We start from the raw sequence: 25,396 nt of genomic DNA on the forward strand, positions 1-25,396 counted from the left end.
TTGTTTTGTGTCATGTTTTTTTTTTTGTCAGTATGTTAATGTTTTAAAAGTAGTAAAATAAAAGCCTTAGGAAAATGAATGCAGAATAGGAACTTTTAAGTAAAACATCTTCACAATATACTTTCAGTGTATGAATAAAACTGGTTATCCACTGATAAGACCCTTGATAACATTAAATCAAATAATTCTTAACAGCTTTTTTTTTATTCAGACATTGTTCTGGTGAGTTGTTCAGATCGGTCCATTCAAGTTCTGGACATGAACAAAGGTGCAGTTGGCTCTGTGCTGCCTGACGCCCACAGCAGAGCTATCCACTGCATCACACAGAACAAGGTGAAGCATTTTAAATGTGACAGAATAATAGCACTGAAAATATTCTATGTACAAGATGTATGGAAAATTAATAATTTCTGGTAAAGCAAGTTCGGCACTGATTATCTTTGCAAAAATAATGTAGGCAATGAAATGGCTGGTTAAGTATGGTTTCCTTCCAAATTCTTTGAGTATGTTGCTGGTTTAAGTCCCAGATTTGTTTATAAGTTTCAAAAAACGTTCTCTTGTCCAGCTGTTCTAGTAGGAAATGGAAAAGTTAAGTCAAAGCACAAATCCAAATCATCTAAAGAAGAGGAAAATGCATTTTTAAATGACCTAACAAATGTCCAGAACTAAATTTGGTGGTACATTTGTAGAATAATCAACCTGGTGTCACAACCTGATACATCTGGAGATCCTGTGCAAGCTTCCGTGAGCAAATATTGTCAAGCTCAGTGAGGCTGATAGACTACTACCAAAGTAGACAGATGCTGAAACTTAATTAAAGAACTAAGTATTAGTTTAAAGCTGCACACACTTTTGCAACTAGATTATACCTATTGTCGTTTATTTTTTCTTTCAAACAATTTTTTGGGAGTTGTTGACTTTGACAGGATAAATGCCACATTAACTATGGTTTGGCATGCTGATTGTTGTCCAACAGGAGTTTGTGCACTTTTTTTGGCCATTTTTGTAATAGCGCTAATAAAATCTATGTTTTTTTTTGTTAATTACATTTTAGTTAACATACATATAAAGATCCATGCTGTAAGCTTTTTTGATATTTCTTTTTACATGTACTTTGTAGGGGGTTTCAAATTCATAGTTTTATTAAATCTTATAGAAAACCTAAATCCTTTGCGAATGGATTGAGACTGAGACATTTCATCACTTTACCCACAGACTAAATTATTTGTGGATCAAACCCACAGAGCAAAGAATTTGCTTGATTTGGCATCTATAAGCAGTGTGAGCCCTATCTTCCATCTTACTCCTGAAGGGTCGGTTATTTGGCAGATGTCACAGGGTTACATAAGACATCAAGGACTACTTTTTTATGTGTGTTACGTAAGGTACAGATGGTCTTTGAGGAAATAAAAGTGTTAGTTTGTGGTATGAAAATAAAAGGTCATCAATAAAAAATCCTGTGGTTAACCAAAAGTTTCCATGACATGATGCAAATTCATTAGTATAATTCACCTTGAATGTAAGTTACGGCTGTATCGGGATTAATACTTTCATCTGTGACAGCAGGAGGACAGTCAGGCTGGAGTTGATGACTTTGGAGAAAAGCCGTTTCACAAGGCTGTTCCATTATATATCCTTATTCCTTCCTGACTGTCTAAGACTTATGTGGACCCAGTTTGACAAGCAGATTTTGCGCATATCCATTTGCTTTCCCCTGTATCTGTAGACATTTTAGTGTTTACAAATAAAATTCCAAACAGTGTAGCATGCAAACTTAATACATTATAGAACCATCTTTTGCTGGAACTAGTCTTATCTAAAGACTGCATTGCTGAGTAGCATAAGGTTTGGTATTGGATGGTGAATGTTTATGAACAACCATTTTCAACTCTTGCACCAGATTTTTAATTGGATTTAGGGATAGATTTTGGCTGGGCTTTTCAAACATAGCAGGTGTGCTGGGCTAGCACACCTGCAGCATACTGGGAATCTTAAGCAGAGTGTACATGAGCATGATTGACAGCACTAAGACTTTCCTCCTGGCTCTGATAGGTTGTTTCAGACTGAGAGAGGTGTATTTCTGGAGATGACAGTAGGACTGAGGGATTTTTTCACAGATTATCTCTCATGTTATACTGTCACAACATAGTGACTGTTTTAAGAAATATATAAAAGACATATTTCTTTGGTAAAAGTTGCCTACTGCAGCTTTAATTTTGCAGTGTAATGTATAAATATCATAGTGCTTGCAAACAATATTCCAACATGTTTCTTTAAAAAAAGCTAAAAATAAAGGTCCATCCAAGCTTTTTATGTAACTTGTTTGTGACAGAGGCTGTGCTCAGTGAACCTTGATTGAAGTAACTTTTGTATAGTTTTCTCTACATGCTTGACGCTCTGGACAGTCTGGATTAGCTACATACACTCCCACTATTGGCATGGATTAACCCATTCAGCTTCAGTTCACTCTTGCACAGCTGACAATATTTCTTTGGCCCAGATGTGCATGTTCTTTGTCATCACATCTTTTGTGTGCAATACTCTATGGGAATGGTCTAATTTGTTGTTTCAGCTTGGCTATTGCATCAATGAGGACTTCTTTTGACTAGAGCCTGGGGGCCTTTGGATAGTTTGGGGTTAGTAGCCATGGATCAGAGGGATTGCAACTGGCTGGACACTGCATACATAACATCATATCTCCCTCCACTTCTGCTTTGTCGTCCCCGAGCAGTCCAGACATCAGAAATTGAAATTTCCGTCACTTCTCTGCAAAATTCACCTGGAACTCATCAGACCAGAGGACTTCTCGGAAAACTGGAAAGGCCGTCTTGAACTCCTGTTCTCACACTCTTAATGGAAAACTAAACAAATAACACCCCCACAGCAGCACTCTCTTTCTCTCCCTTGCTCACATGTCTAACTTTATCATCTGATAACTTGGTTTGGAAGTTATGAATGTAATTTATTTGTAGATATGGAGTGGAAACTATGTTTTTGTTGGAGCCTATTTCAGTGGTATACCTAAAGTTTGGGAAATTATGCTGAACATATTTTACACAAATTTTGCTTTCATTACTTTTTTATTCTGCACATAAAGTAAAGCCCCAAATCATTCATCCTGTCAGATTTAAGTCTAAAATTATTTTCATTTAACCAAGAAGTTTGTTTGTAGTTGGATAAAAGACAGACGTAACTCAATAGATGTGTGTACAAGCAGTGTGCTGTGGGGCGTACTCATAGGAAATTTCTCCTGTGTTGGCTTTTCTCCACCTGCTACATGTTAATCTCAGAATTCAGTTAAAAATCCTATTCATTACTTACAAAGCCCCCATTGACCCAGATCAATTTAACATAAAACACCTCATTACTCCATATCATCCAACAATAACCCTTTGCTTGTCTGTTTGTTGTTTCAAGAATACTCAGATCCAGATTGGGTGGCAGCACTTTTTATTTAAAAAAATGAAAAAATGCTTCATTGGCAGTTGTTGCCAATAATAGCACAACTAAGTACTAGGTCCAGGAGTTATTTTCTCTTGCACACAGAAATCAAGCTGATTTGGGTCATTTTTTCCCCTTAATAAAGTCAGCCTTTGAAAGTTACTCCTTGCTCTCTGACATTTGTACAATAATCCGAAACATTTTGTTCTATTTAAACATTCAATATGGATGTAGAAGTTTTGTTTGTTCTTTTACTAAAAGTTATTTTATTGAACATCTTTTGTTTTATTCTTTTTTTGTTTTGCATATTTTAAAGGGATCCACATTCACCTCACAAGCTCCAGAGTCATACAACCTATTCCTCACCAGTGCAGTTACAGATGGTGTGAAGATGTGGGACCTTCGCACAATGAGGTTTGTATAAATATGTTTTCTGAAAGACAACTTTATGTAAAACAAAATCAACCAAACCTTTGCTACAATTTTTGCTGTTTGTATTCTACTGTGTTTCTGTTTATGCTTTTCAGGAAGGAAACCTAATTTAGAACATTAAATCAGTTTCACTGGTGTGTACAGCAATATAAACCTGTCCATGACATTTTAAACAAAGCTGATGCTACTATTTAGAATACCTGTCAAAACTTTGTTAAATATAATCTTTATTAGATGAATGTTTAGTCAAGAACTGAGCATTTTTACCAACTTCTCCCCCATTTGTTATTCTCTAGATAAAAAATTAACCTTCCTTTTCAACTGCATAATGATTTTTATAACACAGGCATTCCTTATGTGATGTTTGAATTAGCAAGTGTTTAATTTCCAAAGTTAATGCCTGAGGAGACATATTAACTGACTTTGATTCACAGATGTCCTTGTAAGGCAGATGATTTATCTAGACCTTTTTGGATCCCATAATGTTCTTTTTGGCCTCATAGAAGACATTATTAAGTTTTGCATTCTTTCAAGTCTGAGGCTCCTCTCATATCAAATTCTTCATCCCAGACTCTGTCAAAACCCACTGCCTGACAAATATTTCACTTTGTTTCTAAGTCAACTCCTACTTTTTACAACCATATTGTCAAGCATTCTCATGCAGATGATTATTATGATTATTATATTATGTATGTATAATTTTTTTGTTATTCTTTTTGTTTGTTGATCATGTTTTAATTTTTCAATCTTTTATTGTTTGTTTTTCTCTTTTTTAAGCATTTTGTGATTTTCACCTGTAAAAGGTGCTGTAAGCATAAATGCTTTAAATCGCTATGGTTATATCGACAGGAAGCAAACAGAAGATGACAGATGAGCTGATAGTTTGTCTAAACCCAAGTTGCCTATCGATGTGTGTACTATGTATGAATGGGTGCACGTTTGTGATTGTGAATGGGGCTCTAGTGTAAAGCGTTTTCAGTGGTCCGTATGACTAGAAATGCACAGATTTTCTAAAATCAGTACATTTACAATTTCCAGTTCAGCATGAATGTGAATTTATTTAAGGCTTTTTGTATATCTTGTAGAGAACATTGTAGCTTCTTAGTTACAGCCAAAATGTTTCTGAGGTGTTTGCTGCATAAACTCCAACATCTGTTGGAGATTGACGCACAAGCATAAAACAAGTTTTAAATTTGTCAGATTCTTAATAAAATGACAAATAACTGATAATGGTTGGATATGTGTGTATGTATTCTCAATATGAGAAAATGAGTGTAATAGAGGCAGTGTCGCAGAACTAAAGCGCACAACCCATGTATCTAGACTTCAGTCTATTACGCGGCCATCACAGGTTCGCACACACTTTCCTGTCAACTGACTGTCAAATAATGGCCACTAAAATCCAAATCCAAAAAAAGAAAAATGTAAAATTAATAGAATTTATATTACTCTGTAAATGGATCATAAAAATACTTTCACAAAATCATTCCAAACAAAGTATACAAAGTTTCACATCAATTATGGACCAAAAAGCAGTATTTATGCTGATTTGCATTTGTTTATTACATCGATGACTGACACTGTGAACTCAGGTGAATTTAGTGACAATATAGGCTTCTACTTAGAGGGATCAGAGCCACTATGGCAGTCTGTGTTAGTCATCAGGAAAATTCCATATAATCATCACTCACACAACACGGAGAATGTGGCTTTGTGGAACTCATGTCAGCACCTTTCCTCCTGAACCATTCCAGCCACATTCTGACCTAGAAATAAAATGAGCTTTAACCCTGATCTGTTGAAGCTATTTTAATAAGGTGTTTTGATAAACTGTTTTGATAGCGCCATTGAAGATCTTTAAAAACTTTGGGTACTTCAAAATGTTTGTTGTATATGTGGCTCTTGACATGTGAATACACAAAACTTTGAATATTAAACAATTTTGTTTGTGCTTTAATAAAATTAAATTTATTTAAGCACAAATATTAAAGTATTAAATTAACTATCTTGGTGATTGGATTTTGCCCTCATCAAAGCTATAATTTGTACTAAAATTTTTGTCATTATCTTATTTATTTGACTATTTAGGTTGATAGCTACAAACCTTTTTTCTTTTGCACATTGCTTAACATACTTAATATTAGAAAACGTAAAGATTTACACAGAAACCTACTGTATTGTGTGCTTAAATTCCAAAGACATGTTCACCATATTTTGGAAACATCCTACTAAATAAAGTGAGGCACTTACTGAGAATATAAAAAACTGCTCTTACCCTAAATCAGTGTTCTGACAAAGCTTTAGCTTCATCCCACATAAAGTCTATTTCCATACCTGGCTGCTACTGCACATATCTAATTTCTCAATGGTCACAACTGAATATGACCTTCTTTCAGTCCAACTTAATGACACAAACATGTGAATCTCAAATACATGCTTTTGCCAAATCCTTTTCAAGCACAGCCCTGCAAACATGCCATCCCATATAGGATTTCTAGGTTAGCCAGCTGTTGATGGTATTATGGCATGGTAAAGACATTACATGCTGCTGCAGACCAAATTAAGTAGCCCAAAAGTTACACAAGGGACCCATTCATCGTTGTCTTTTCCCTGTTTTCTGCATCTAGACCTGAGTCATTCTAAACTCTTTGTGTTCAGCAGATTAAGATGTCTTCAAAATGTGTAGTTGCTGAGTTCTGATCTTCTTTGTGCACCAGTGGTTTTTAGAAGTTAATGAAACCTGTGTCTTCTTCATATCAGCCTGAGTCTTTGCACTCAAGTGAAGATTTTTAATATGTCGACTGTAAAAAGGATAAGTGAAAAATATATTAATCCTCCACATTTTGTGGGATGGGTTTATTGATCAATTAATTATTCAAGCTATGACTCACTTCACTCACTTTGAAGTGACTCACTTTGTATTACTGTGTGTATCTCTACTACAGATGCGTGCGTCGTTATGAGAACCATGTGAATCTCTGCCATGCATGCTCCTCAGCCATCTCACCATGCGGCCGATTCATTGCCTCTGGCTCTGAGGATAAATGTGTGAGTTATGTTTATGCAACAAACATGTAAACTTGATTTAGTTTGGAACAAAGGATGAGTATGTAGAAAATAAACACCTCATGTTGTATATGGTGGAGGAACCATAATCCTGGGTGCCTTCTTCTCTTTCAAATACCCTGAGAACCTCATGGTGTTTTTCTCAAATGGGTCGTCATTGGGTTAATCAAGAAGTGCTTCTTTATTTTTAGAACAGGGTTCTACAAAGTATTAACAACCTTTGATCCATATTTGTGCCACCAGAGATACAGTCTGATTGGAATATTTATGCAATCACTTATTTTGTGTTTCATATTTTTGTTTGTCATTATATCAAAGAAATCAGGTTTCAGTTTGACATTAAATGGGTAACAGTTCTAACACAGACTACTTTTTATTAGCACTGTAGATGGAAATAGTTTTCTGAAGAGAGCATTGTTAGCTGAAAATAAGACATTTCACACTGTTACCGCAAAAAGCCACAAAAAGCAAGACAATTTTAATTTATATTGTACTGAGAAATTCATTGAGCTTTACCACTTATTTTGTTAATACACAAAATATGCTGCATACAGTGCATTTTGAGTATTAGCAAAATTTTATAGATTGCTTAGTTTTGTATGATTTTTCAGAGTGGGTGGTTATGCTGCTTTGATGTGCTATGATACTTGCTTCCCAAACCACCTTATGAGACAGCCAGGATGTCATCTCATGTTTCATCATGATACCTAAATACATTTTAAGCACTCTACTTACTTTAATTTACTGCAGTGAAACTAGTTTAATGAGCAAACCTCTAATGAAACAGCTACATCACTCAACTAAAACCTCCAGCAAGTGAAATGTTACATCTTTTGACCACATCAAAAATAGCCCTCCTTCTTTACTCCTTATCTCTGCTGTCTGGTTCATTCTGATGTGAAGGTAGACATTTCTGTCCAATTTTGTTCTTTTTAAGGTCTTAATTCCACTACTCTATTTTTCCTATTTCAGACTTTTAAGTTTCCTGTCTGGATGGGAAAGCTTTTTATTTTCCAGCACCTCAAGTTATTCATATCCAGACTGTATCATTATCACCTTTATGTCCATTTAAGCTCATGATCATTTATGCTGGACATTTTTCATTTGTAGTCAAGATTTGTCCCAAAGAAAATCAAACAGATCACTCATATATTTGTAGCGCTGTTTAATTGCTTTTCCAGACAGTGTCTTACCCTTACTTTCAAGTCTTTTTCAGAAGAGACAGACTCCTTTTTCTTTACCCATCTCTCTTCTGTTATATGTATTTGTGGAAAGCAGTGAAATAATCTATCCATTCTGGTTGATGTTATTAATTATGGGGATTCAGCACAGCATGGACATTTAGAGCATCTGAGTTAAGATGGGACATTTCCAACTTTTCCTGGAAACTGGGAGAGTATTTGTAGTGTTTTGCAGGGTATTTATTTGTGGCTGCCCTGAGACATCTATAAGCCAGGTACATTTATACTTGTCATAATAAATCAAAAAGCAATCATGGTCAAAAAGAACAGGAACATTCTTGAAGGACTCACTAGATTGTTTTACACTTCCCAAAATCTTGATTCAAAATCCTCCAGGAGGATAATTAGATTTTTACAAACTATTAAAATACACAGGTAACGTATAGATTTTCAGATTAAGAACATCAAGCACGTGCAAAGGGGGGGGGGGGGGAAGGGGGCTTGAGCCCCTGCCCTTTTTATCCTTGATGCCCCCAGTGCCCTTTTTGAGGTTGTTTTTTTTTTTCAAAAAATGTATTTTTTATTTTTTTATTTTTAATCTGTATGTCAGAAGGCCTGTTTGTGCCCCTCAGCAATAATATTTAGCTAAATATAATAATTTAGTAAAAATAAACTAGTCTGGCTGCCCTCAGTCTAATAATGACTCTCAGGGCCTCCATGTTGTCCAGACTCTGGGTCCATGGTAAGGAGGGGGGGGGGGCGGATCTGTGCCCTCTAACTATCAAATTATGGGCAACAATATTTTTTCATACACTGGTTTGTGAATAAAAATGGATCTGATGTTGACGTTAGAAAAACTGTTTCTATTTATATTTTATAATCGTCCTTGCAATAGTGGGACAAAACCCTCCTCGCCCCTAAACTCAGAAATGCTTCAGCTGCAGAGAAAACATCTGGCTTTAACTTAATCATTCTGCTAAATGTCCGGTTCGCTACAGGCAGCTTGAGTCGGTCCACCGACAGATAGAAAGAATGTCTGTCTTTATATCATACATACTGAAATAAGACACGGTACCGACTGTCACCCCGAGTCGCAACGCAGATCAAAGCCCCAGTACCACCTGGTACCACCTGCTCTCTGTTCGCTCTGCTTCTCCTTAACGTTTCTACAAGGCGGTTTAAAGCCGCTGCTGACGGGATCTGGGCTAGAGGTTCGCGGCTATAAATAGAAGTTATTGCAGAACCTCAAGTGTTAAAGGAAGATTCGGCCCATTTAGAGTTCACAAAATAAACATCAGAGAAAATATTGTAGCAATAATTAGAACCACAGCACAAAGCCAAACATGCCACAGTGAAATGAATCAAAATGTCTCCAAAGCATCGGGGGACTGACGGGGGCCACCGGGGGATTCCAGGTAGATTCCAGGTAGATTCCAGGTAGATTCCAGAGATGCGCATTGCAGCAGCTGTTCCTCCAGGGCCAGCCCAAGGTAATATGGGACCTTAGACAGAACCCCCCTCCCTCCGGAAGCCGTCCTAGTAAGAACCTCAGCATCGCTAACATGTTTAAATATAGATAAGGTGAATCTGTGAGAGGGAGACCAGGTTTATTGGCAGAGTTTAACATCAATCACTGATTATTGGTTATTTGCTGTGATGTATTTGTGAACAAACCCAATTCAAACACAAAGATTACACATATTGTAGCCATGATGACACAACAATCATACTATCAAGATGATTCTTTAAACTTTTACAAAGTAAACTTCCTAATTAAATCCTAAATTTACTATTTATTTTTCTCAGCTGAATGCATTAAATAGAATGTAATAACATTGTCATTCTCTATAAATGATGCTATAGGTTTAGATCTATGGTCTGTGTTACAATTAAACCATTTCTAGGGGCCCCTGAATGTCTGGAGTCCCCTGAATGGCCCCTACCAGCAGCTACTGAGTTTTCTTTGCCTTGATATCTCAGTCTTATAATTCTAGGTCTCAGAGGTACTGACATCAAACTATTATATAGAGTTAACCCCTTTGAGTTTTTGATCTATAAAGCAGTCTGCAGCCAGGTTGTTCTAGAGGTTAAATAGATATTATTAGGGCTTATTTAGTAAAATGGCAGCAATTTTGCTTATTTCATAACTTTATAACCAGCGACCTTCTCTCCTCTGATCTGTTTAACAGCTACAGTCTCAGATCAGCTCAGCCCTCCAGGACTGTAAGCAGCAGAAACAGAAACTTTATACCTGTTGGGGAAAATATAGACTATATTTGCTTGGCATTTTCCCGCATGATGGCAATGATATAGTAGGATCCAATTGGATTCTTGATTAATATGGGTTGTTGCTATGTTGTTGTACGGAGTTTTTGTTCAATGTGCCCCTTTTTTAAATTTGAGCCCCTGCCCCTCCATCGGTCTCTGCACGGCCCTGAAGAACATCACTGATGGGTTATGAGTTCTTTCTAACCATTGTGACCAATAAATATGTCAACAAAAATCAGAATTTTCCAAAACCTTTTTGTTGACTACTGAATTGTGTGGTAAAACCTGGTAAGGGATATTTAACCAAATATTAGCGAGCATTTGTTTATTGTTGAGTCTGTATGCTTACAGTACTGTACAAAAAAATTCAATAAATTCAAACTTGATCCCAGTTCTTAATTTTGAATATTTCTGAAGTTGTGTGTTATTATTCAGTATCCTAAAAATGTTTCAGATAAATCATTGAAAGCTGAGAAGTTATGACTTTCATGTCCATAATGATGGTGTATAATCTTCTGAGTGGTACTGTGGCTTTCTTTCCATGTTTCAACATTCTCCTGCATCTGGGCTTCAATGGATGGTAATAGCTAATGTTTTGGTTGTGTCATTTCAGGCATATGTGTACGATATTCGTGCCAGCACCTATCTCCACAAACTCCAGAGACACTCAGACACAGTACTCAGTGTGGCTTTTAACCCTGCAACACCAGAGGTATCAGTAACCTTTTACACATTTTTTTAATCAATTTTTTCATTAAAAAGTCAGATTGCACTACATTGTTTGTAATATTGTACCCTTAGCACATATTCCTAATATAAAACATGACGGCGGAGCCATGCTTTTGGCATACTTTTCTTCAGCAAGCACAGGAAAGCTGATCACAGTTGATAGGAAGATGGATGGCACTAAATACAAAGCAATCCAGAAAAGAAAAAAGAGACATGTTAAATGCAGCAAACGACATGAGACTGGGACAGGAGACCCTAAACACAGCTGCAATGGAATGATTTAGAGCAAGGCGTATGCAGGTGTTAGATTGGCCCAGTCAAAGACCAGGCCAAAACACAGTTTTGAATCTTTGATGAAACTTGAAAATTTGTGTTTGCTGAGAATCTCCAGCCAGTCTGATTAAGCTTGAGCTATTTTGCAAAAAAAGAATGATCAAAGTCTCCAGTCTTTTTGGAGGATTCTTACACTTATATGTTTTTTACTCTATTTTATTGTTATGCAGTTAAGATAGAAAACCTTTAGAACTTTGACATTGACAACATTAACAATGATTTTTATTTAAATTTCCCTTAAATATATGTTTAAATTTTAATGTTTAACAGGCGATCTATAGTTGATCATTTAAATCTAACTGGCTCCACACTCGTAGCAAACAACAACACACACGCATATACTGTATATAACATGTATATATTTTTTAATATATGTAATAGTACACCAATTTCTTTATAAGATGATTTGTAGAGTTGTTTGTAATGCCTCAGAGAAAGGGAATTTGCACCTGAACCATTTTTAAATATGTACCAAAATCACAACCTCCACATGATGACTCCTGAGACTAGTTGACCGCCCATTTGACTCACAGCACGTTTTAAATCTGCACATCCATCTGTGTAACTCCATTTGGAGAAAACCTTTCATCACAGCAGTGATATTTTCAGATTTTCTAGTCCGAAAATGGAAACCTTGGCCCACAGCCATTCATCGGCTACAATGATCTGCACAGTTTAAAACCACACTTAATCGGTCAGAGCAAACTTGTTCCACCTCAGCTCTTCTGGATGTTCTATTTTATTTGATAAGACGCGAATTAAAAGCAGACACTGGTTTTTTTTTGTTGTTGTTGTTTTTTTTTTCAAATAATGTCACATTAAGTTAAACCTTGACTGTTGTTTTTTACGCAGATGCTTGACATGTTGCTTTGTTCTTGTACATCCAGAAGAAGGTTGTGATAACAATCAAATACAAATGCAAGTTTGTGCCATTTGGGGAAATATATGTACAATGTCCGCCACAATTTATTATTTAAAGTGTTTAAATATTAATAGATAGATACTTTATTATTTATTGTGTTAGCGTAGAATTACACAAAAATCTATTTAATTTATTTTTTACTTATTCACACATACTGATTCACCAGCTTGGGTTTATAGACATTGTATAACACCATTTACCTCTACTCTTCACCGCTTGCTTGTTTTCCATAAGTTTAAACAAAATTACAGCATAATTAAGAAGACAGAAATTATTTTTACATTCTTCTCCAAACAGTCTCATCTTCTACGCACATGCATTTTCAGTTCTGCCTGCAGGTTTTCTGTCGAATTTATTTGGAATGAGCTAAGGACCTTTTCTTCTGGTTAATCGTATCTGTGTTGATTGGTAGACCATCCTATATCTGGTGGATTGCCGATTTGAACCCTGCTGCATCCGTCTCAGTGGTTGTGTCCTTGAGCAAGACATTTCACCCACCTTGCCTGCTGGTTGACAAATCAACAAATAGAGAGCAATCACCCTATTTTCTTTATTCTTTCTTTAATGTGGGCAAGGTTTATTTATGTCAGACTCACCTTGTGATGCTGTGATGAATCTTAGTCTAATCTGATCAGAATACACAGGGCCACTTAAGATCTAAGGCATATTTAGCAAATTGCATATTGTTACAGTTGGACTAATAAGATGACCTGCGAAAAGATTCGGACACTAGGTTACTAAATTTAAACTGTTGGTTAAAATCTTTTCCCAACCTGTGCTCATCTTGCTGTTTAGCCACATTTCAGGACCAGCTGTTTTCCATATTTGCTGCTGTGAGAAGCTTTTGATGTTTGACACAGGCAGATAGTAATGCATTCTGCCTCCAATCATTCTCCACTCATGTTTCCCACCTCATTACTTCAAAAATCATGAAAACAACTCTTCTTATAACTGTGGTCAATGGAAGCATTCTGATTGTATTATAATTTCATTTTATTTTTATTTATGGGCTTTCACAGTGCTTCTGCTTTATAACCTTACTAGTGTATAGCATCTACAATTAAATATAAAACAGTAGTGGTGTGCCTCCAATCTTGTGCAAAACCTACACCTAATAAAAGAGTTTCCTTGTTGTATTAAAATGAAGCTGTTAATCTAAGGAATTATATACAATGAGAGAAAGAGAAAAGAAAAAAATATCAGTATAATCCTAATATGGCTGATTAGTCATCGTTTTCTGTTCTGGACTTTTGATCATGCCTTTCTTGTCTCCATTATTATGAATCTCAGTGACGGAGAGTTTGCGCAGAGCTTTGTTCACTTACCAAGACAACCAGCTGTATGTGAAAAGTTCACACACAGTGTCATCCAAGCTTAGATGAGCAGAGAGTGAATCATCTGAATGACTTCCATGCTCTCACTACTCTCCATGTCATTTTGTATCATCTTTGTTCTTTGCAGCACAGTGCAGCATACAGCTGGGGTCCCACCAGGTCTTTTCATTGTATTATTCATTTGTGGCCTTTTAGCATTTTAAAAGGTAAGATGTATTGCTTAGCAGGGATTGACTGAGTCATAAAGTTTGATCCAGAGCACAATGCCTTACAGCAAACCTAGCAAAGTTAGACTGTAGTGATTGGTTCATCCATGCACTTGTGAATAAATAGATATAAATATCTCCCAACAGATAACTGTTTGAGGTAACTTTTTTTTTGCCACATTTTGTCTTTGGATTATTTAAATTCACCGGATCTGGGTTATTGATTGAAACTTAAAGAGATCACCTTATATTTTCTTTCATGTTACATTCTGTGTGATACTGCAGTTATTTATAAAAGAAATGCTTTGCAACTGAATTAATTAACAATGAAAGTGGTCAGTGTTCAGAAATTAGGGTACTCTGGTTTCAAAGTCGACCCAGCAAAATGTTGTAATACTAGTGTCAGTATTAGAATTGAATTTGCTTTTAAAATATTTTAAGTATGAAAAGGTCTCCCGCACCAGCACACCATAAACAATTGCAGCACCTTCTGCACTCACTGCCACCTGCAGTGTACAGAAACAACATTAACATATTATTTCATATACATATACATATACATTTTTTTGAATTGCGAAATAAATCGCACAGTAAGAAATACCTGTGCCAAACTAACTGGCTTCCTTCTGTCAATGTATCATGCAGCTCCCCTTTTGCTGTTAGTGTCCTTGTATAGGATTTCACAGTGCTGGAACAGACAGAGTAAGGAATATTTTTTTCATTCCTCTTTGATCAATGTCTCTTAAGTCCAAAAATATATCTCTGACCATTTTGCTACATATTGGTTTTATTGCTTTGTTGGTATAGTGAAAGCTTGGCCTTGTGGCTGCCCCTCTACATTTCCATTTATCAAATCCATCTTTCTTCTCCATTGGGATTCTTATTACAGATTAGTCTTTTATAGTGCTATTAGTGGGTGTTGTGCTACACAACTATAAAAACATGTAGAAGGAAAAATCTGTTCTAATCATATTAACACAGTCGTAAATTTTCAACAAGCTGACACCTTCTCTCAAAGATTCCAATATTTAAGAAAGGTACCCATTGAAAATCTAAACTACGCTGCATTTTTAAGTGTCATATTTATTCCTGCTTTGAACTATGGATTTGTGCTCTGTGGTATTGAGCCGTCATGGCTGACAGTAACTTGGATTATGTAACGAGCTGTGCGTCTCCTGCAAGTCCACAATCTGATTTCGCTTAGCATTCCTCAAAGGTTTTGAGTTTAACTTTGATCTGTAAAAATACAATAAATCAACAAAAATTGCAAGACTTATTTTTTCTATTTTCGTGTGAATAAAGGTTTTCCAGATTGTTAAAGGGCAAATAGTTTCGAAAAACAATCTATCCTCTGCTTGTGCAAGAGTTGCGTAAGCAACTCTTGCATAAGGACATCTGACTGTGCAAATCAAGTCATTAAACAGAAACCCAACCTATGAAGGTTGCTTTTCTTCAAAGTGCAGCTTTTAAGAAAACTCGATAACTCATTTGAACTGGTGCTCCCTGACCCCACCATGTATTTCTCCAGTAAATCATCTTGCAATAAGCTGACGTCTGGCCCTGGGGGTCACCCAAATTCCCGGTTTACGATTTATGTGTCGGGTTGCAAACATTTGCTGGAACCAAAAAAAGTCTATTACTTTTTTCTTTTTTTTTTTTAATCAAAAACAGTTATTTAGTTTTGATCTTCCATGTTGGTATAAGATAAATTGAAGTTCTTTTTCCATTTCATTTAAAAGGTTGCAGTGACTTTTAGAGTTGATCTCTGACCCTGTTGAGTTTAAAATAGCTGCTTTTACAGTGTGGGAGGAAAGACCTAAACTGTTAAGTTCCCCGAGTAAGATGACTAAAAGGCAACTTCTTAAAGGTTAAAGACACTGTAAAGTGAGCTGCTACATCATTTAACAGATACCCATATACAGACATGATGTTCTCGTTTTTACCTGGCTACATTTAGAAGAAACATGCTCGTCTTTGACCTTGAGGTACACTTAGAAATCATTTGTGTATTCAAAGTAGACTGAAACCTTCACCCTTCAAAGACTGATAAACTTCTCTCCATTTTATGATGCTTGAGTCATCCTCGGACCACAGCATGTGTGACTCCCCTTTCCAGCACAGTCATCAGACTGCTGGTAAAAGATTTCTCCAGCATAAAAATGCTGTAGTGTACATGGAAAACAATGTTGGAAGACAGCGGGGCCAAATGTCTTGTTTTTACCAAGTAGTTTTCTTCTGTTCCTGTTAGATTTCTCTGAAACAACCAGCCAGCACCTCCAAAGAAATTGCCATAAAAAATATCAATACAGTCACTGACAATTAAACAACAATCCCCAGAGAAACTGTTTATTATTTTGAACGACTTGTAAAGTTATTTTTGTCCTAGAGTGTAATAAAGTTTAACAACTACACCTGATTTAGATGATGCTTTTAGACATTAAAGTAAAATTTTGCCCATTTCCCAACTTCAACTCTCTTTTAACGACTGCAGTCTAAAAATATAGTGACTTGTAGAAGTTTTATTACCCAATGAGTTTAATCAGGGTCAGGATATGAAACAATATCCAAGCATCTTATAGAACGCTTTATATTTACAAATTTGTATTGCTCTGTTACATAAAATACATTCAAATTTGTGATTGTAACATATGGAAAAGTTAGGATGTATGGATATACTTGCAAGTAACTCTATTGTATTTAAATTACAAGTTTCCTATAGGGAATGCCCACAAACATTACACTAGAATACATTCTGGGATTGTGAGAGTTAAGTACCTGTCATCTCTGCCAAAGAGCAGTCAATAGGTTGTGGAGAAAGATAGTGACAGACGAATAGAAGAAAAAGCAAATATGGAGAGAAAAGGCGAGGAAGCATGGTTGTGTTTACCTTAAGAGAGGTTATGAACCGTTTTTATTTCTCAGAGATTTGGAGCTTGAGCATAACTTGGCCAAAACTAACAGTTACAATGTTCCAGAGAAATGTCATTTTCTCACCATCCAACTGTAGCACCATAATGATGGTTATTTTCACAGCCAGCAAATGTGCTGTAATGCAAATGCTGGTAGTAACTTTTAGATAGATTAAAAAATAAGTACTCTTCTGGTTCCTCCATGACTTTGTTCTCCAAATGGTTATATAATTTGGTAAATGCTGGGATCTTAAACTCAACACATATAAAACTTTTTTTTTTCCTAAGGTAAGGCCTGGATCTGGCATAGTTTTGCACAGTAGTTTCAGCTGGCACATCAACCAACAAACTAGTGCACTAGCACTACACTGTGACATCATGTGGCCATCCCTACTGGCATTGGTGCTGTTTGGCATTGAAAGTGTTGCGGCAATGCTTCATTACCACTACTTGGTCTTTTGGCTTACAGAAAACTTATGAATAAAGTGCACTTCTCTAGAATCAAAAAGTGATTATCTTTATGTGTGGCTCTTAAGTATTGAATAGAGGCCAGAGTGGAGATTGACTGTAGCTTACTGCAGTTTCAGTGTTTTATATGTCACATATCAGAATTTAGATTACCATTTTTTTTTATAATAAATGACACATGGAAAATCAATCATTTCTATGGGAAAGGCATCTTTGGTCCGGAGCACAGTGGAACAAGGAAATCACGGCTGTTTGTAACTCCTTTTATCAGTAGGTTGAAAAGAAGTGTCTTGAATGACATGCTTGTCAAGAAAGTTCATCCAGAAAGGAAAGTTAAAGCTGACACTGATGTCATTCTTTCTCCCTCTTTCCTTCTGTCACTACTCTAGTTGTTAACAGGAACCTTGGACGGGAAGCTACGACTGTTTCAGTCAAGCACAGGGTCCCATTTGTCCCACGACACCAGCGCTGCTGTTCTTTGCATCTCTAACGTGACTGCGTAATTACAGCTGGCTGCAGGAAACACCATGCAGCTTTCATTAAGGGAGCTGAAACCCACAGGCAAGGATTTTATAAGAAAGGAAGAATTTAAGTATTTTGTTTCTGTTGCTTTTAGCTAAATAAAGATCAAAAACACGCTAAGCGTTACTGCTGATTTATGTTCTTTTTTGTTTGCTATGAATTTTAAAAATGAGCAACACATTGCAGTTTGTTCATCTTGGCTAATTGCCCAGTGTTTACTTATTTCCTTCTGACTTGGAATCAGAGGAATGTCAGAGTTAACCACATTAATGCGGTAAGTCTGTATTTGACAATAGTAGATAAATTTGCCAAAAGCATTATTATAGATCATTCTAATTTCTTAAGCATGTAGACACTCAAGCATCACAATAACTATTGTTACTTATGTGGAACAGATGTATAGTATTACAGGCGGTGGCCACTATTTACCAAATCACTATGTCAGAGCATGACATCAACTGGGTGCAACCTTTTTGACTGCCAGAAACACATATGCTCCTACTGTTCATACTAACAAAACAGGCTTCAGTTATTGTAGCTTCATGGTAAATCTTTTCTCCCCGAACCATGAGTAATGACATAAATATAAATGTTCGCAGGGTAAAGACAAAAAGTTGTTTGAGTTCCATTTTATGCAGATGATGCACTAGTGTAGTCTATTAAAAACAGTCTAAAGGACATGAGAATGTCTTTAATACAAGATATAATCCTAAATGCAGATTTAGCTCTGTGATTATAATTTGTAGCTAGAGCGCCATAATACATTGAGTGCGGCCCCAGAGACTCCTCGTCGCGGACGGCTGCCGGACCCTCCGAGGGTCCTGCCATCGGCACCGCGGACGCCCGCTGGACATTTCCCGTGGGTTCTGCCTCCTGCGTCTCCACCCACCCGGGTTGGGCTGGTTGTTTTGTTTTTGGGGGGGGGGTTTCTGGACTCCTGGCCCTTCCTGTGCCTCCGCCCACTCTGCTGGGTTGATTTTTGTTGTTTTTCGGACTCTGGCCCCCCGTCCGGCGCCCCTCCGCCCACCCTTGTCGGGTTTTTTGGTTTTGGGCGACTGGTAGCCACCCTTGAGGGGGGGGTACTGTCATGGTTTGAGTTTTTCTGTGTATTAATTTTGAGTTTCCTCTGTTTCTGAGTCTCCGTGTTATCGTGTCTCCCTTTGATTAGTTCCCAGGTGTGTCTCGTTCCATGATTACCTCTTGTGTATTTAGTGTCACCTGTGTCTCTGTGTCTTTGTCGGATGATTGTTGTGTGTCAAGCCAGTCGTCTGTTGTCGTCTGTGCTGCCTAGCTGTTTGTCAGTCGTCCATTCGTTTCGCCAGTTGCTACCGGTGCTGAACCCTGGATTCTGTTCTGCCGTGCTGCCTGGTTGTTGGACTGTTTGTATTTCGGACTTGCTCATCATTAAACCAATCACTTTACTTCTACCTGGGTCTAAGCGTTCTGCCTCACCATCTCCACCCACACAACGTGACAGTTAGCTAAGTGTAGCTGATTAATGCTATTTATAATAATAAATAACATTAAGACTATAACATCCCTGAATGAACACCTCACTGGTCCATTATAAGCACTCAAATTGGGTTATAGTTGTTGATCCAACTATATAAGTTGTTCACATTGAGAACACTAGGATTTATATCATACAAGTGAGGATAGCAGTAATCACAGGAAGCTAATCATTAACCCAAAAGTCTGCCAATGGGACATTTTATATTTATAAATGTTAACCACAGATTTAAAATATGTTTTTATACTATTTTAATTTCTTTCTTTGAATAAATATTGCTGTAAATACAAATACTCATAAATACTGTCCACCAGCAATGGATTGCTTGAACTTAAAATTGATTAATTAGGGACCTTAATCTGACAAGTCAGATTGACAACTGACACAAGTAATCAGAAACAAAAGGAATAGAACAGGTCAAGACTGGTTCTTCCAGACTAAACTAATAATGGCCATGATATGTAGACTATTATAAGCATTAGAGATGTCTTCTCCCCGGGGCTCCGAGACTGGAGGTGGAGGCCTAAGTGAGGACGGAAGCCTGAAGGAGGCGAGGAAGGGGCAGAGGTGGGCTGAAGCTCAGGTGACGAGCAGATGGAGTCATGGATGGAGCACCTTATAAATGGAGGCTTGCTTGGTGATTGGCTATGATGAGGTGAGGTCCAATGCTGATAGGCTGCAGTTGAATAGCAGCGATTGGATGATGCAGGTGAGGCTGAAGAGAGTCTTCCAGTTTGAATTTTTGCCTTGGCTTTTTTCTAATCTAGAGCGACCATGAAGCACTTTAGAAGGGCTGACATGAGGTTGGTGGTTGCCAGTTGGAGCAGAAAATCCTCTAATCTGCAAATAAACACACTCCTCTTCTCTGCTTAGATACAAGAAGAAAAAAAAATTATATTTTCTTCTGTTGATGTTACTTTATAAATCATATCAAACCGCTTGCTTCTGTTTTCTCCAGAAAACGTCTACTACTGGTATTTTGCAACACTTAATCAAATCTTCAGAGGCTTCAGAGGACTTTACCTTTCTGGAAAATATTAAAGTTTCCATCTTCACTCATCTCCTATCCATTAGGAAAGATATTGTACTTGATGCTGGTGCTGAAGATGGAATGATAAATCCTCTCCTGGGTTGCTGATTCATAGGAGTTCTCATTTCTTTCTTGTTCTCTGTCCAGTAGTCTGCTTTTGATTTATACTGTCTTTTTGGACTACAGTATGTGCTTTAATTGATTCCAAAGCCAGATTGCCATCTGTTTTATTATTTTGATTTCAACTTATATATTAGTAGCAGCCACATTTCTTATCACAAATTCTGGTGTTGGGTCTGTCGAGGATTATGTTTGTCTGTAGTATGTGGGATTTGGTGTCTGTTTTTGTGCTACAGAGACAGATATGTACTGGCAGTGCTGGGTTCATCCTATCATGGTGAGCTTTAGTGTTCCTCCAAGCAGAAAAATAGGAAAACAAAACATAATAAATTGTCTTTTTTGACTAAATTTATGAAGCAGCATTCTCCCCCCATCTGCATGCTGGAATGTGTTTCTAGCTTCCATTAAATGAATTAAACTGCTGCTTTTATAAACTGAGTACATTTTTTAGACAAAGGTTATACATTGCCATATGCGCACATTCCTCCTTTGTGTGAGATCTTTTTTTTTTTTTTTGTATACTCCCAGGGTTGATCTCATCAGAACAGAATGGGGATGTAGCTGAAAATGGCCACACCTATAAACCCTCATTTATTCCGATAAAGAGTTAAATTTTTCATAAAATGTTTTTTATTCTGTTTGTTAGAAGAACGCTGTCTGGACCAGCACGTGCACAAATTTAGGACATCGGGTAGAATTTGACACCACATTCTGTTTGTATCCCAGTGTTAATGCAAATGCTAAAATATCATACAATGTTGTCTCATTACCCCTTTAAATTTCAGTTTACATGCTCTTGAAGCTATATTTTGGTCTTAAATTTGTGAGCAATCAGCTGAATATTCCACAAAATGCTACAATGAGCTCAAAGTTACAGAAAGTGAATTTCTACAACACTTGAAAAATGTTGATATCCTTTGAAATTTACTACATTTTGTCATATAAAATACACTAACTTCAAGTTGTAGACAGAATTAAAGCAGGATTTTGCTGTAAAACAATGAAAGACATTTGTGTCTCTCTTGCTAATTTTCCCTTATTGGGAGCAGAAACAGCTGGACAGCAGATAGGACTTTGTTTTTTCTGGCTGATTAATTAAAAAGGGATTTGGGCTCTAAACATTTTACTACATTGTTTCAAAACAATCGAATGGAATAAATTGTACCATAAAACCAGTCAATGTGTGGTTTATTGAGCAGTTAAGATTTGGATGACTAAGGTAATGATGTAGATTCTTTGAGAGGAAAAGGGAGATGTCTAGGAAATTAAATAAAGCTCTGTAAAGCACTAATTAAGCACAGCAGCAAACAGAAAAAAAGCCAGGTATAAAGCATCAAAGTGCTGAGAAATTTCTGCTAGTCTCTTACTGTTAACACAACCAACACAGGCATCAATAACAGATCATAAAATCAAATATCATAGACAAATTCCACACAAATAAAAAGCTACTTCTCTGTGAGGTGAAATTCTATTCATTCAACTATTGTGACGTTTTTAATGTATGCCAAATAATGAAAGGACACACAAAAAAAACCACCAGGAGAAGGCCTGTAACACAAAGTGGCCAAGAGCAGCCAGGGATTAATGGACTCAATTCTGGAAGGTCATAGACAGACACATGCACCCCGTAGAGCAGCCACAAATTAGTTTGCTAGTCAAGCAAAGGAGCATCCACCTCCAAGCCAAAGAGACGGTGAAGCACAGGACTCTGCTCCCTCCCTCAAGGCCCCAGGCAGCAAGACTACCCAGCATCACACAAAGGATGTACCCCGCACCCTCCCAGAGCCCAACACGCTGGGCAGGCACCAGACTGCTGGGGCTGCTGTAACTCAGAAGGACCGAGGAGGGCACATTACCACCCCTCGGGGGCAACAAACACCACATGGGGCCTCTGTCCATTAGTAAACAGATTAACCAGTTACCAATCCATCACATGGCCAATACAGACCCGAAAAACCATTAATGGTTGCATTACACATTCTGTTTGAATTATGTTAATAAACCAAAGATCCTTATTGAACTGCCCTTGCACAGAGAGAAACTGAGAACTGCCTCAGCCAAGACAAGATCTTCTTCCAATGATGTAACGGGAAAACAACTCTGATGGCATGCTTCCCCATAGCACATTTAATCTTGTTTGTTCTTTGCATTCACAAAAACTAAGCCAAACATTATATCCAGCTCAGATGCCATATTGCAAAGCTTAATAGTACTGCCAAGAAAACGGGCTCTCTCCTTCAAAAACTACCACCATATAAACATCAAAATGTGATGGAGACGTTCCGGCATTTGTTTAGAAAATAGACATAATTACAAATTACGTTAGCTGTGCACTCTAAAACATAGTAGGTTAAAAACTGTTCAATCTGGGTTACTTTGTTTGCCTGGTCCTGGTTTAAAAATATGGCAACAGAGCTGGGTTGTGAGTTTATGTTTTTGATCAGTGATGACCATAACTTAGATTCCAAAAAGTATTTGGGCCGAAAAGATAATAATAATTAGATTAGAAATCGGAAATGACCATTTGTAAGGAATGCCAAAGCTGCTTTCAGTCTCTTTTCAAATTCAGAAAATTGGGCCACAGTTCTATAAACAACGTTTGGTTCAAATTAGCCAAACTCAGTCCTGACAGCGTAACCCGGCAGTTTGTTTTTGATATATACTGACTTTAATGAAGGTGTAAAAAGCAGTTTGTGTTGCTAACTACTAAGGTTAAATGCTAATGTTGGCATAAGTGACTAAACTTATGCTAACACTTGTGTTTCTAGTGGCAACCCATTTATGTTACAGCTGTTATACACAATAATTTTACCATCTTTTTTCTCTTATTTCAAATTATTTCTGATTTTAATCTGCAATAGAGGTGCAGTAAAGTCTGATCAGGTTGTTTTATAGTTCAAAATGAAGATGATGAGGCCCCTTCTAGACTTATTTCCATGAACTGGATTGCAATTTTTAACCATCATTTGGATCAGTCTCATCACAATGATCTCAGCTTTCAGGTTAAGGAAAAAGCCATTATATTTTGTGTGTTTGGGGCCTATCCTTCATGACAAATTCTTGGTCATGAAGTATCCTACTATTATTAGTTTCCACTGGTTTACCAGATAGAGAATAGTTTCTCATTCATATAAACTAATTTGATTTATACAACCCACTGACATTAGCATCAAAATGTTAACATTTTACTATTTCTATTTTCATTTTATATTAGCAGCTTGGTGACATTTCTTCAGGTTGTTGTAAAGTTCAAGAGGGTGGCGTATTGATTTAGAATAGGTACCCTTTACCCTCTTTTTGGCCAATAAACGGGGTTACAATTTTTGACCCAAGGGTTAGTTAAAACTACCACCTTCTGTCAAAACAGCATGAAACAATCTTTTTTAGTTTAAGACATCACCCACAGTTTTCTGTTTGTAATGCATAAACCGTTTCAGCTTTCCTTATCCATTAATCATTCTTAGCAGACAATTGCCTACATGGTGCATAAAGAGTGAGTAGAAAAAAAAACATCTTTTGAAGCACAGCTTGTTTTAGCCTGAATGCAGTAACATTTATTTAAATTAAAATAAAGTATAACACAGAAATACACCCTGCTTGGTGTTTGAGTTATTAATTATGGTGCTAGATTTTTTCAGTTTTAAAGTACTACATACCCTTAGCAGCCACTAAATGTGTGTGACAGAAATTAGAAAATGTTACTGCTATGCACATAACTGATGCCCAACAGCGTTGAAAATCTTGGAAAAACATCCAGATGGAGCCACACAGGTAATGAGACTGAGAAATCAGTGTCTCCATCTTTGACTGTGTCCCAAGCAGTTCCAGTTCTGCAGTATGCAGACGATGACGGAAATACAGATTAGTAGCAGATGGTGTCATCCAGGGAACAAGGCATAAACATTCGGGTGCTTAACACTCCAATAAATCAACACAAGACCCTTGTGGAGTTTGCGGGAATATGGGGAAAACAGGAGCACATAGCACAAGCTTCCAGATTCCTGGATTAAACTTTGTTTTTTTAAGAACACTGTTTGGTTTCTGAAATTCAAAGGAAAGGCATGCATTGGTCTAAGTAAATGTTGTATTACGATATTTCTGCTGCTCTTAGTTTTTAAAGAGGAGCCTGTTTCAGAGTTTAGTCTTCCCTCGGGTTACTCTGAGGTTAAAACATTCGTCAGCCCCATTAAACCGAGGTGCAAGGAGGAGATAAGATAATAGTTTGGCATGCGAGTCTAAACCATCATCTGTCTGCATATTTCTCTAGAGTATTAACTCACCCCATCAACCTAAACTCAGTCCTTTCACTGAACAAAGATAGTGTTTCAGCATCTACCATTAGTAAATTCCTTTCTTTTATGACTGGATTTTTTCCTCGAAGAGGAAATTTTATGTTTTCCTCTTAAATTATGTCTAACTAAGCGGTGGAATTAACAGCACATGTGGCTGGGCTTCACTACTTTGGATTGATGCGATTGGTATGCATGTCTGTCTCCAATGGAGCTTCTTGGACTTTCTGCTGTCTGTTTTAGAACACATTGAGCATTGGTTCTTAATGTTTTAGTGTAGTAAACCCTTGTGTTGTCTTGCGGATCAAAAGTGACCCATGAGCATGTTTAGCTGTATAAAAAATACCTTAAACTATCTTTTTCCAACTTGAAATTTTATGACTTGTCCTAAATCGACCCCATCATTAGAAAAAGTGATACTTTGTTTTTGTTTATGTTTCCATTTGGGCTGTACACCACTAGGGCACAAGGATTGTCTTATGGGTCATTTCTGACCCGTGAATTATAAAACCGTTTAAACAGCAGAAAAAAGTTTAAAGGTCACACAGAAACTGTCTCTCAAACATACACACACACCTACACACCCAAAGGTCACACACAAACTGTCTCTAATACATACACACACACACCCCACAC

At 37.0% G+C, this 25,396-nt stretch overlaps 1 protein-coding gene across 6 annotated transcripts in view; it reads left to right on the forward strand.

Moving 5' to 3' along the window:
* The window catches only part of wdr27 (WD repeat domain 27), a 36,647-nt gene extending 15,001 nt beyond the window's left edge, over nt 1–21,646 (forward strand). For 2 of the 6 annotated variants that reach the window (XM_032553998.1, XM_032554000.1), the window contains 5 exons: nt 212–333; nt 3,758–3,855; nt 6,819–6,921; nt 11,002–11,100; nt 17,679–21,646. In XM_032553998.1, coding sequence (XP_032409889.1) covers nt 212–333; nt 3,758–3,855; nt 6,819–6,921; nt 11,002–11,100; nt 17,679–17,792 — 536 coding nt within the window. In that variant the 3' untranslated portion in view covers nt 17,793–21,646. Of the gene's footprint in view, nt 1–211; nt 334–2,572; nt 2,850–3,757; nt 3,856–6,818; nt 6,922–11,001; nt 11,101–17,678 lie in introns of those variants that run through there. The other 4 variants (XM_032553999.1, XM_032554001.1, XM_032554003.1 and 1 more) reach the window with 4 other exon arrangements.
* Nucleotides 21,647–25,396: the final 3,750 nt, after the last annotated feature.

This window comes from Xiphophorus hellerii, chromosome 22 (assembly GCF_003331165.1).
Source record: "Xiphophorus hellerii strain 12219 chromosome 22, Xiphophorus_hellerii-4.1, whole genome shotgun sequence".
NCBI lineage: Eukaryota > Metazoa > Chordata > Actinopteri > Cyprinodontiformes > Poeciliidae > Xiphophorus > Xiphophorus hellerii.